The sequence below is a fragment of the Mustela nivalis genome (assembly GCF_964662115.1).
Source record: "Mustela nivalis genome assembly, chromosome: 2".
In the NCBI taxonomy this organism is placed as follows: Eukaryota; Metazoa; Chordata; class Mammalia; order Carnivora; family Mustelidae; genus Mustela; species Mustela nivalis.
This window is the reverse complement of record NC_139021.1, coordinates 145119878-145132788: the sequence shown is the minus strand read 5'-3', so window position 1 is coordinate 145132788 and position 12911 is coordinate 145119878. Positions and strand designations below refer to the sequence as shown.

Here is a 12911-nt window from a genome sequence, read left to right as displayed (position 1 = left end):
TTTCCTATGAAATAATATAATTTTAAAGTAAAACTAACACTCAGTATAAGTATCAGTGATTTTCTTAACCTTTTTATTGTAAAATAAAACACAGATACAGAAAACCACACAATGTAATGCATAACAATATGCTTAGTTTAATGAATTATGAGAGCAACACCCTTATGACCAACACCCACATTAAGAAATAAATTTTGGCAACCACTCTAGAATCTCTTCCATCTGTCCCTTCCTTCAGTCCCAGAATAACTGCTCTCTTGCCTTTTATCATAATCCTTTTGTTACTTGCAAGTGCTGTAATTATTTACTGTTTATTTTCATATATTAAATAATAATAAAAGAACAAGTTCTTTTTTTAACAGCCAGATGATTTACAGTACTCCTTTTTCTTTTTGAAATATTTCTATACCATCTCCCCTTCAGAATTTTATCCTAATGAACATACTTATGCTTAGCCTTTTAATGGTCATCCTTTTCATAATTCTTTGTACAAAAATTCTTTCATAATTCTTTGTACTTAAACTTCTAAGAATTCTCTGTGATTGTCATGCTCTAGGTATTTAAAAATTCCCCTAGATTATTTGCACAATTAATAGTGCATAATTTATCAAATATAAATGCTATATGTTAGAGTTAGGGTTTAAAAGAAAAATACTGCTGCATGGTTATGTCAGTATCTATGTGCTGTAAATTTCTTAAATGGGTCATTGTTGATATGAGACTTTTGGGTTGCTTTCATATTTTTGTTCTCTTTTTTAAGTTGCTTTATTTTTCAAATACCACTTAATAACTCTATCAACTAGTAACTTATATCTGTTATATTTAATTTGCAAAATGGGGTACAGGTTCACATTTCCTTATATAAAACCTTCGGGGCCAGATTTGTCTTGGAATTTAGGATGATTTTGGAATATAGGAAGTGTATATATATATTTTTTAAATTTTATTTATTTATTTGACAGAGATCACAAGTAGGCAGAGAGACAGGCAGAGAGAGAGAGTGAGCAGAGAGCCTGACGTGGGGCTTGATCCCAGGACCCTGAGATCACAACCCGAGCCGAAGGCAGCGGCTTAACCCACTGAGCCACCCAGGCGCCCGGAAGTGTATATATTTTATATTAATATTGCCTGTCAGAGTCTGAGGCGGCACTCTAATTGAACACCATGTTTGTTCAGAAAAAGAAAATAAATTCTGAAGTATTTGTATTTATTTAAATAGTCTCACTTAGGTGAGGTCAGGTTTTGCTTCAGAATGTATTATGAGAAAACTTAGTTTTCAGAGCTTTTTGGGTGTTGCAATTGTGGATAAAGTCTTATGAACTTGTAATAATAGTGCTTACCTCAGATGGTTGCTATTAGTCAAATGAATTAATATGTAGAAAGTATAACAGTATGGGGCATATACTTAGGGCTTAGTAAGTATAAATATAGTTCAACTTTGTTTTTTCCTCAACTTTATTGAGATATAATTAACATATAACATTGTGTACTTTTTTTTTTTTTTTTTTTTTTTTTTGGAGAGAGAGGTGAAGCAAGTATGTGTTTGTGGGGGTGCAGGGGTCGGCAAAGGGAGAGGGAGGAAGGGAGTGAATCCCAAGCAGGGTCCATGCCCAGCATGGAGCTGGATGCAGGGTTCTATCTCAGGACCCTGAGATCATGACCTGAGCCAGAATCAGGAGTCAGACCCTTATGCAACTGAGCCACACCGGTGTCCCATGTGCTTTTTTATTTTTAATTTTTTTTTCTTTAATATATATTTTTAAAAGTAATCTCTGCATCTAACGAGGGGCTTGAACTCGCAACCCCAAGATCAAGAGTTGCCCGCTCCACTGACAGCCATCCAGGTGCCCCTGTACATTTTTTTTTTTACTTTGATTTTTAATTGTGAATGAAATAAAATACTTTTTCATAAGTTATTCATTTATATTTTTCTTTAAATTGCTTCTTTATGTTTCTAACTTCTGTTTTTACTGAGATGTTGACTTGCTCATGTATAAGAATTTTTAATATATTAAGGAAATTAAATTAGCCTTTTGCATTTCCCTAATGACTACCAATGAGCATTTTTCATGTGCTTATTTGATATCAGAGTAGTTTCTTTGCTGATACCTGTTTATTTTTTTGCTCATTTGTAATTGGGTTGTTTATTTTCTTGTTGAATTTAAAGAGTTCTTTATATATTTTGGATAAAGATCTTTTGTAGGTATATTTAGTGCAGACATTTTTTCTGGGTCTGTGGCTTGTCTTCGCATTCTCTTAACAGTGTCTTTTGCAGAGTAGAAGTTAACTGATTTTAATTAAGTCCCACTTTATCACATACTTCTTTTATTACAAGGGAGTATACTCTTTTCCCTAGGCATTCCCTTTGGAGACTTCTAATTTAACGTTAATGTTCCTGCTCTCAGCCCTTACAGTTTGTATGAATTGAATGATTTCTACACATTGAATAAGTTTGTTCCCTCTTCTCATGACAACAACCCTGATAATTAAAGGCAGCTTGAAACAAACAAAAAAAGAAAAAAGGCAGCTTGTTTGTAATGGAGGTTCCCCTTTACCCCGTAAATTAACTTTTCTAGTTACCTCCTCTGTATTTGATGAATAATGATCTCCAAAGCTTCTTCTCTGTCTGTACAGTCTCCTTAGTCAGAAGTCAGAGGTTTTGTTTAAATCTGGTCCTCAGCACATCACTTGATTCATCTAGCCAAAACATTAGATGTTTAATCTGGATCTTTTCTGTTAATGTGGATTAAGATGGTTTACCTGCTTTAGTATTGCAGTTTTCAGTGACTACCCTTCTAGGTAGTTTAATGTAATAGAACTTACCGCCCTCGACCCGCAAGGACGACAAGAAGCCCCATTTCAGATGTATCTTCTCTCTCTCCATTTCAGCAAGTCTACACACTTATATACGTTTACATGACCAATCAGCGAGCAGGGTACAGGAGGGAGCGAATCAGGCTGTGCACCTAAACGAACAACTTCGCTAGCAACCAATGCTGTTTACTTCCTCTTTGGGCGTTTCACTTAGTCTCAGGAGGCAATCCTAACCTGGCAACTAAACAGGCGCCATCTTTTAATGGCGGAGGCCGCCCTGGCCAGAGGCCTGTCTCCGACAAGAACTGGGCTTTTTAATTAGGTCTTTTGGATATTGGCTTAGTTGATAACTGTTGCTGTCAATGGCTTCTCTGAGCCTCTTTTTTCTCACCTGTGTAATGATGCATTTGGTAAAAGTAAAAGGAAATATCTTTACTTTCTTATAAGATGGTGGAAGAAGTATATATGTTGTATATGTGTATATATATGTTGTTAGTCTATAGCAAATAGCATACGGTTACACAGATGTGTCTGTTATGTAGCTTCAGTAAACAATTCATAGTCAGTCTTGTCTTATTTTTATCCCTACCTTTTCCCTTTTTATAATGGATTATTTTGAAGCAAATTCCCTACATAATATAATTCTTTAAAAGATAAGGACTCCAGGGGCGCCTGGGTGGCTCAGTGGGTTAGGCTGCTGCCTTTGGCTCAGGTCATGGTCTCAGGTTCCTGGGAATGAGTCCCGCATCGGCTCGACGCTCAGCGGGGAGCCTGCTTCCTCCTCTCTCTCTCTCTGCCTGCTTGTGATCTCTCTCTGTCAAATAAATAAATAAAATCTTAAAAAAAAAAAAGAAGATAATGACTCCAGGGATACCCGAGTGGCATAGTTGGTTGGGTGTCTGATCTTGGGGTAGTGGGATCCAGCCCTGTGTCTGGTACCATTGTTACTCTTTTTGTAGGGGGCAGGGGAGGGACAGAGACTTTTAAGCAGTCAACTCAATCAGGACCTTGAGATCATGACGCTTAACTAACTGAGCCGTCCAGGTGCCCTGTACTGTTCTTAGTCTTCAAGGTATATAATATGTACCTTTGCCAGTTATTATGTTTTAAGCTTTTGAACAGCCTGTTTTTAGACAGTATACAATTCAAGAGACAGGAAAGTCTTTTCCATCATCCCTATCCCTCAGGGCAACCCTATCTGTACATAATGTAGATCTGCCTCATTCTTTTTTAATAGCTACATAGCATTTAGATATGTGGCTGGCTGTATGATAATTTAGTTCTTTATTGATAGGTGTTTGTATTGTTTATGAAGGCAAAAACCAGGAAAGTTGTAATGAGTTTCCTTGTTACTTATTTTATTTCGTGCTTATTATTTATAGAGTAAATGGTTTTAAATAAAACTGCTGGCTTCGAGGGTAAGTTCATTTCTTTGACGTATAGATTTTTTTTTTAAGATTTTATTTATTTATTTGACAGAGAGATTACAAGTAGGCAGAGAGGCAGGGAGAGAGAGAGAGGAGGAAGCAGGCTCGCTGCTGAGCGGAGAGCCCAATGCGGGACTCGATCCCAGGACCCTGAGATCATGACCTGAGCCAAGGCAGCAGCTTAACCCACTGAGCCACCCAGGCGCCCTGACGTATAGATTTCTAATTTTAAAAGATACTACCGCGCACCTGGGTGGCTCAGTTGATTAAGCGTCTGTCTTCACCTCAGGTCCTGATCTCAGGGTCGTGGAATTCAGCCGCACATCAGGCTCCCTGCTCAGTGGGGAGCCGGCTTCTCCCTCTCCCTCTGCCTGCTGCTTCCCTCTACTTGTGCGCATGCTCTCTCTGTCAAATAAATAAGATCTTAAAAGAAATTAAAAAATGAAAGATATTACCAAATTATCCTTTGTAGTTATACTAAGATATGTTCCTACAGAAGTATAGTTTTATTTTTGTTTCTCTGATGTATTTTTGTTTAAAGATTTTTTTTTAAATATTTTATTTATTTATTTGACAGAGAGATATCACAAGTAGACAGAGAGGCAGGCAGAGAGAGAGAGAGAGGGAAGCAGGTTCCCTACTGAGCAGAGAGCTTGATGTGGGACTCGATCCCAGGACCCTGAGATCATGACCTGAGCCGAAGGCAGAGGCTTAACCCACTGAGCCACCCAGGCGTCCCTTGTTTAAAGATTTTATTTATATTTATTTGACACACAGAGATCCCAAGTAGGCAGAGAGACAGGCAGAGGGAGGGGGAAGCAGGCTCCCTGCTGAGCAGGGATCCCGATGCGGGGCTTGATCTGGGGACCCTGGAATCATGACCTGAGGTGAAGGCAGAGGCTTTAACCCACTGAGCCACCCAGGCGTCCCTGAAGTATTTATTTGTATAAGCAGACCACTTTATTGACTGGCCTGCTAATGAATATTCACATTTCATTGATGTTATTTATTTATTTATTTATTTATTTATTAAATTTTATTTATTTATTTGACAGACAGAGATCACAAGGAGGCAGAGAGGCAGGCAGAGAGAGAGGAGGAAGCAAGCTCCCCGCTGAGCAGAGAGCCCAATGCGGGACTCGATCCCAGGACCCTGAGATCATGACCTTAGCCGAAAGCAGCGGCTTAACCCCCTGAGCCACCCAGGCGCCCGATTTTTTTTTCTTTTAAGATTTTATATATTTATTTGACAGAGAGAGCCCAGCAAGGGGAGGAGGGAGAGAGAGAGAGAGAGAGAGAGAAGCAGGCTCACAGAGCATGGAGAGAGAGTAGCAGGCTCACAGAGCATGGAGCCTGATGCGGGGCTTGATCCCCAGACCCTGAGACCATGACCTGAACCGAAGGCAGAAGCTTAACCCACTGAGCCACCCAGGCGCCCCAACTTTTATTTATTTTTGAAAAGGTTTTATATATTTATTTGAGAGAGAACAACGTGGGGGAAGGATAAGCAGACTGCCCTGAGCGCCGAGCTTGAACATGACTTGATCCCAGGACCCTGAGGTCCTGACCTGAGCCAAAGCTAAGAGTCTGGTTCTTAAGCAACTAAACCATCCAGGTGCCCCAATTTATAACTTCTGTGAGAATATTTTCCATAGGAGTCTTTATTACTTTTTGTACTTAAAATAGATTACATGTAAGCTCACAACAAAGTTAGGCATATGAAAGATAGCTTATTTATGGGAATAAATACATGTAACAACATGTATTCTCTCTGATTGTAGGAGAAATGGGAGTAATAAAAGTGAAACTTCTAAAAATAAACCTAAAAAAATTTTTTTTAATCAGACTTTTAAAAGTAGGGGTTTTTTTTTGTTTGTTTTTTTAAAGATTTTATTTATTTACTTGACAGAGTGAGAGCACAAGCAGGGGGAGCATTAGAGGGAGGGGGAGTAACAGGCTCCCCGCTAGGGAGCCTGATGGAGGGCTCAATCCAGGACCCTGGGATTATGACCTGAGCTGAAGGCAGACGTTTAACCATCTAAGCCACCCAGGCACCCCTGATGTAGTTTTTTAAAAATAGGGATACTAACATTTATTGTTCACAGAAACTTTTTAAGTCAGAAAGATACTTACTACATAAAACAACTAGATACAGCCTAAATAAATTTTGTGACATTAAGACAGTAGAATGCTCTGCAGTTATGAGAGTGATGTGTAGGGGTGCCTGCGTGGCTCAGTTGGTGAAGCATCGACTCTTAATTTCTGCTCAGGTTGTGATCTCGGAATTATGAGATTGAGCCCAGGCCTCCAGCTGGCTGTGGAGCCTCTTTTTAGGATTCTCTCGCTCTCCCTCTGTCCCACCTCTCTCCACCTCCTTCTTTTAAAAAAAAAAAAAAAAAAAAAAAGTCATGTAATATAACATTTAATTACCTGTCACAGACCTTTGTGTAGCTAAATATATGAGTACTCCCATAAGCTATTTATTAGGAAATAATTCCTTCAGTAATGCTGTAATGTAGTCTAGGTCAGTGGCTTCCCTTTTGAGAGAAATAGAAGCCCTCAGGGAAACTCTCAAAGTTTAGGGGTCTTGCTTGGGCTCTAGAGAGCTAGTTTAGCCAGGGCAACACAAGCTTCCAGACTCCACTACCAGTGCTCTTTCCACTTGATAGTAAAAGCAGTGGTGGTATATTTTCTGGTTTGTTTTTAATCTTGGCTTTGATTCTTTCTCTTTCAAAGTATCAGCTGTCAGAATCAGCTTTTAATTTTTAGCTTTTCAGTATTTTAGGCTTAGTGATTGGTACTTCTGAGATAATGAAAACTAGTTCCTTCTGCTGGGAAATGTCTAAGAATAAAACAGGTATTAGATGCCTTCTAAAGGTAGGTAAGTATAAATCTAACAAGTTAAATTATGTTTAAACCCGTTGGGTAGTATTAAAAATTGTGCGTTGAATTTATGTAATCATCCCTTTGCTTATACTTGATGGTTTGTTAATTGAGATCTGTAATTGGCTTTTCTTAAATGTAAGTGTACTTTTTAAATACTTCTATTGTTTGGCATAAACATTTTGCCAGTGTTTCTCTACCACTGAGTATTGGGAGAATTAATTATAATACCAGTTTGAATCATATTTCCATCTCTCATTTAGAAAGGTTAACAAAAAATGTTTCTGATGATAAAAATTAAAGATAGCAAAAGTGAATTCCCCAAGTACAAAGTGAATAGGAAGTTTAAGGTTTGCTATTTCCTGATATGCATAAATAAGCCACTGTAGTCACTTAGGCACCAGAACTACTGTTAAAAAGGAAAAAAAATCTTTGAAGTTATATGTATATGGCATTTAGGATTAGGAGAAAGAGTAGAAAGCAGGAATAGCAAAAGAAACCTGACCTTGAGACAGGTTTCTAGACAGAGCTGGCATGCCTTATGGGCATCCTTAACTCAGAGAAACACATTGCCAGAATGTTATCATTTATTGTGTTACACTTTTTTTTTAAAATGTTTTATTTATTTATTTGAATAGAGCATACAAGCAGAGGGAGAGGGAGAAGCAGACTCCCTGTTGAGCAGGGAGCTCAGGGGGGACTTTGATTCCAGGACCCTGGGATCACGATCTGAACCAAAAGCAGATGCTTAACTGACTGAGCCACCCAGGTGGCCCCTGCCTTACACTATTTAGGTATACTAAGTAAATCTCAATTTAAGGTTTTTATTTGCAAAACCTGTAATACTGCTGAGAAGATTTGGCTGAGTCATTTAATTCTGAATTGATCTGTTTGCTTAACACTGTTGAAATCTCTTGAATTAATTTTTTAAAAGATTTTATTTATTTATTTATTTGACAGAGAGATCATAAGTAGGCAGAGAGACAGGTGGGGGGCTGGGGGGGTAAGTAGGCTCCCTTCCAAGCAGAAACCTGATGTGGGGCTCCAGGACTCTGAGATCATGACCTAAGCTGAAAGCAGAGGCTTTAACCCACTGAGCCACCCAGGTGACCCTCTTGAATTAATTTTAACAAATTTAAGGGACTTGAATGACTAGGGAGAGGTCATTAAAAGACATGAGAGCTCTATGCTAAGCCTACATGGCTCAGTCAGTTAAGCATCCAACTCCTAATTTTGGCTCAGGTCACGATCCTCAGAGTTGTGAGATCGTGCCTGTGCAGGCCTCCGTGCTGGGTGTCAGCCTGCTTAGGATTCTCTCCCTCTTCCTCACCTCCTTTCCCCCAAAATAAAAGTGAAAGTGGAAATGTCAGATATGTAAACATTCATCAGTTTCTTCATAATTTAACATTACTGTAGTTATTTTAAGATTAATTGATTCTGTATTCTTAAGTAGTTAGATACTCCCATTTGTTAATGTTTACATTGATGTCACTTATCTTTTTATCCTTATTTTTAATTTTTACAGATAAAATGGAGAATTTTAGTGAAGAATATGAAAAGAATAGTCACCATATTTACAGAAATGCTGAAGATAGTACAAAGAAACCCAGTGCAGAAACAACTGTAGCTTCTGGATACAAAGCTGATGAAATCAAGGAAACAAATGATACTTGGAACTCCCAACTTGGAAAAAGATCAGAATCTCCATCAGAAATATCTCCGATTAAGGGATCTGTAAGAACTGGTTTATATGAATGGGATAATGATTTTGAAGATATCAGATCAGAAGATTGTCTTTTAAGTTTGGATAGTGATCCTCTTTTGGAGATGAAGGATGAGGATTTTAAAAACCGGTTGGAAAATCTAAATGAAGCCATTGAGGAAGACATCGTGCAAAGTGTTCTTAGGCCAAGCAACTGTAGGACGTACTGTAGGGCCAATAAAGCGAAATCCTCACAAGGAGCATCAAATTTTGATAAGCTAATGGACGGCACCAATCAGGCCTTAGCCAAAGCAAACAGTGAAACAAATAAAGATGGCCTGAATCAGGCAAAGAAAGGCAGTGTAAGTTCTGGGACCAGTTTCAGAGGGACGGTTGGACGGACTAGAGATTACACTGTTTTACATCCATCTTGCTTGTCAGTTTGTAATGTTACCATACAGGATACTATGGAACGTAGCATGGATGAGTTCACTGCATCAACCCCTGCAGATTTGGGAGAAGCTGGCCGTCTAAGAAAAAAGGCAGATATTGCAACTTCTAAGACCACTACTAGATTTCGACCTAGTAATACTAAATCTAAAAAGGATGTTAAACTTGAATTTTTTGGTTTTGAAGATCATGATGAGACAGGAGGTGATGAAGGAGGCTCTGGGAGTTCTAATTACAAAATTAAGTATTTTGGGTTTGATGATCTTAGTGAAAGTGAAGATGATGATGAAGAGGACTGTCAAGTGGAAAGAAAGACAAGCAAAAAAAGAACTAAAACAGCTCCATCCCCCTCCTTGCAGCCTCCTCCTGAAAGCAATGATAATTCCCAGGACAGTCAGTCTAGTGCTAATAATACAGGTAAGACTTTAAGAAAAATTATAAATAAATGTTTTTCAGGATTAAATCAGCTAGCTTCTGCCTAGATACTTAATTTTAACTTGTTATGTTCAATTTTAATAGAAGTACTGTGTAGGACCACACATTACCTGAGGTACAGGTACAGCATTTCATCCAGAGGCACAACATTTTAAATGTTAATAAAGTTCCACATTGTAAGGATTGATTTATAGATTGGAATCTTTTTGTTTGTGTTTTAATTCTGCTATTAGCACTTGAGAATTTTTAAGAGTGTGTGTATAGGGGTTCTAGACATCTTAATGTTTCAGCTTTGAAAATCCAAATGCAGACTTAGGGTAGATTTTGGACATTTAGAACTACACTGATAATAGATGGTTTGTAGTGAGGGAAAAATTAGAAAATTAAAATTGATGAAAAGCCTTTGTAGTTGTCTCAAAACTAATCAACTAACAAATGTTTAAAACATTCTCAAGAAATCTTAAGTCTTAATCTTAAAAATCATCCTCTTGAGTTGATTTAATAAAATTGAAAAGTGCTGGTTAAGTATTTATTTAATCTTAACAGTGACATTTAATTTGTCTCTTAGGTTGTAGGGCCAGTAATGATTAGAGGCTCTCAAGGAGTTGATAGTCTACTGAGAGAGACAAAAGAAGTACGATAGCTTTACCAGACAAGGGCTTTGTGAAGTGGATTGATTGTTGAGTGAGGAAGAGTAAGTGAAAGCCTCTGGGATACAGGAGCTATATTTATATATATTTAACCAAATACATACTTTTTCTGTATTTGTTTACTAAATAAAGCTTTTGTCCTATTAAGTCATACAAGAAATGTCATTATGGTGAGTTAGAATTCTGATAGTATTCTTACATATAGATTCACTTGTACATTATAAGTCATACTTGAGACTACCTACCCTTTTGTTGTATTTGGCTTAAAATTAGTTTTGTTAGATTAGAGTCAGTCTTTAAAACTAGAATTATATAGGAATAGTCCCCGAGGCTCACTTCTTACTTCCATTGCAAAAATAAATAAGGGTATTGTCAGAATTCATCTAGTGCTGTCTTGAATTTCTTTTGGAGAACTGAAGTTGCAGCAGCCTTGCTAGTCACATGTGATCTGACTGGGCAGACAGCTTTACAGTTGCTTTCTCAGGAGGATGATAAGTAATTATGTACGAAACCTGAGCTCCTGTCTCCCTGCAGTTTACTTAGTTCTTACTGCTAACCTTGATAGCAAGTTATCTCAATCAGCAATTGAAAATCTGTGGCAGAAATTTACATTTTGAGGTCATAAAGCTTTTTTTTTTTTTTTAAGATTTTATTTATTTATTTGACAGACAGAGATGACAAGTAGGCAGAGAGAGAGGCAGGCAGAGAGAGAAGGAAGCAGGCTCCCTGCTGAGCAGAGAACCTGACTTGGGGTTTGATCCCAGGACCCTGGGAACATGACCTGAGCCGAAGGCAGAGGCTTAACCCACTGAGCCACCCAGGCTCCCCAGGTCATAAAACTTTAAGCATTGAAATGTGAAATCATTAGGCGCCCCTTTCATAAACTTTATGTTGCTACCAAATAAAATTTAAAAATTAGAGACTATTTGATTGATACACCCAAAGTTGGAATTTGGGTGTTAATATGATGTATGAAATAGCAAACATTTTTAAGGTAGGGCTAGCAAAAAGCCCTCCTATTTTTCTTCTTTTGTTTAGGCTGGAATAAGTATAACCATTTAGGAATTAATCTAATTCTTGGGTTTTTTTTTTTTTGAAGACCAACAAATCATTGAGCTACATTGTACTGGGGTCATTTTCCATTTGTTGCCAAGGATAGCTATCTTTTTTTTTTTTAATGTGGTTTTTGTAGATGTAAACAGACATTCTTTGAAGGCCAGCATGATTCAGTATACTTAAGTTCTAGAAAAATGTTAAAGGTGAATACCACCTGATACTGTGTGTGTGTGTTTGTATTTAAACTAGACCATTTTAATGTCGGTGTCCATAGATATCCAACAGTTATTTTACTAAAAAATTGATTTTGCCATTTACACAAAATAAAACTGAAGCACATACACTGTAACTAGGTTTCTGATTTTCTCCTTGAGTAGGGAGCAAGCAGGAGGGTGAGAATAGCAAAATGAAACTTTATACTGTTAGGAGTATTTTGTCAACTGAGTGGTGCTTTTATTCCTTTTATTTTTTCCCCCCCTCATAATATGCCACTCCCTCAAATGTTCATAGGTTGTTTGGTAGATAATTGGAAGTATTAGAAAGCTAGCTAGTTTTGATTGCCTTTTCAGAAAACTTGGATTTTACAGAGGACTTGCCTGGAGTGCCTGAAAGTGTGAAGAAGCCCCCAAATAAACAAGGAGATAAATCAAAGGAAAACACCAGAAAGATTTTTAGTGGTCCCAAACGGGTAAGTAAAGCATTATCTGTAATTTGTATTACTTATTTATTATTGGGGGGAGGGGTGCAATTCTTACTTATTTTATTTGAAAATTACTAACAAATTTTGTCTTTTTTTAATTTGAAAATTACTAGTAAATTTATTTATCTTCCAAGGGATATAAGTCAACTTTTTATATGTAACCATTTTTTGAAGTGTACAAAATATACCTAACATAGTTTTTATTATATGTGCAGTTCAATAATATTAAATACATTCACAGTGTTTTGTAACCATCCCATTATCGTATACAAAACATATCATCTCCAGCAAAAACACTGTACTCATTAAAAAATAACTGCCCCTTTGTCCTCCCGGCTCCAAATCCTGGTAAACACTCTTTTTTACTATTTGTCTGTTTGAATTTGCCTATTCTGGTTACCTCATATAAGTGGAATCATAAAATACTTAACCTTTTTGTATCTTAAAGCATATTTATTCTGTCACAGTTCTGCATGCCAGAAATCCAAAATCAAGATGTTGGGAGGGCTGTGCTTTCTCAAAGCCCCTATGGAGAAATCCTTCCTTGCCTCTTTCAGCTTCTAGTGGCTCCAGGTCTTCTTTGGCTTGTGCTGAGTAACTTGCAGTATCTACCTCTGTCACATGGCCTTCTCCCTCTTTCTCTGTCTTCTTTTAGAAGGACATTTTGTATATACCACATTTTGTTTATTCATCATTAGGGTTGTTTTCACCTTTTGGCTGTTAGAGCCCCTGCTTTCAGTACTTTCGTATATGTATCTAAGAGTAGAATTTTTGAGACATAGGGCAGGTCTGTG

The 12911-nt window shown here is 37.5% G+C and overlaps 1 protein-coding gene across 2 annotated transcripts in view; it reads left to right on the top strand.

Moving 5' to 3' along the window:
- The window catches only part of WAPL (WAPL cohesin release factor), an 80584-nt gene that overhangs the window by 16259 nt on the left and 51414 nt on the right, over nt 1-12911 (top strand). Inside the window, exons 3-4 of one of the 2 annotated variants that reach the window (XM_082718006.1) lie at nt 8650-9693; nt 11987-12105. In XM_082718006.1, coding sequence (XP_082574132.1) covers nt 8650-9693; nt 11987-12105 — 1163 coding nt within the window. The remainder of the gene's footprint in view (nt 1-8649; nt 9694-11986; nt 12106-12911) is intronic. The other variant, XM_082718007.1, reaches the window with a different exon arrangement.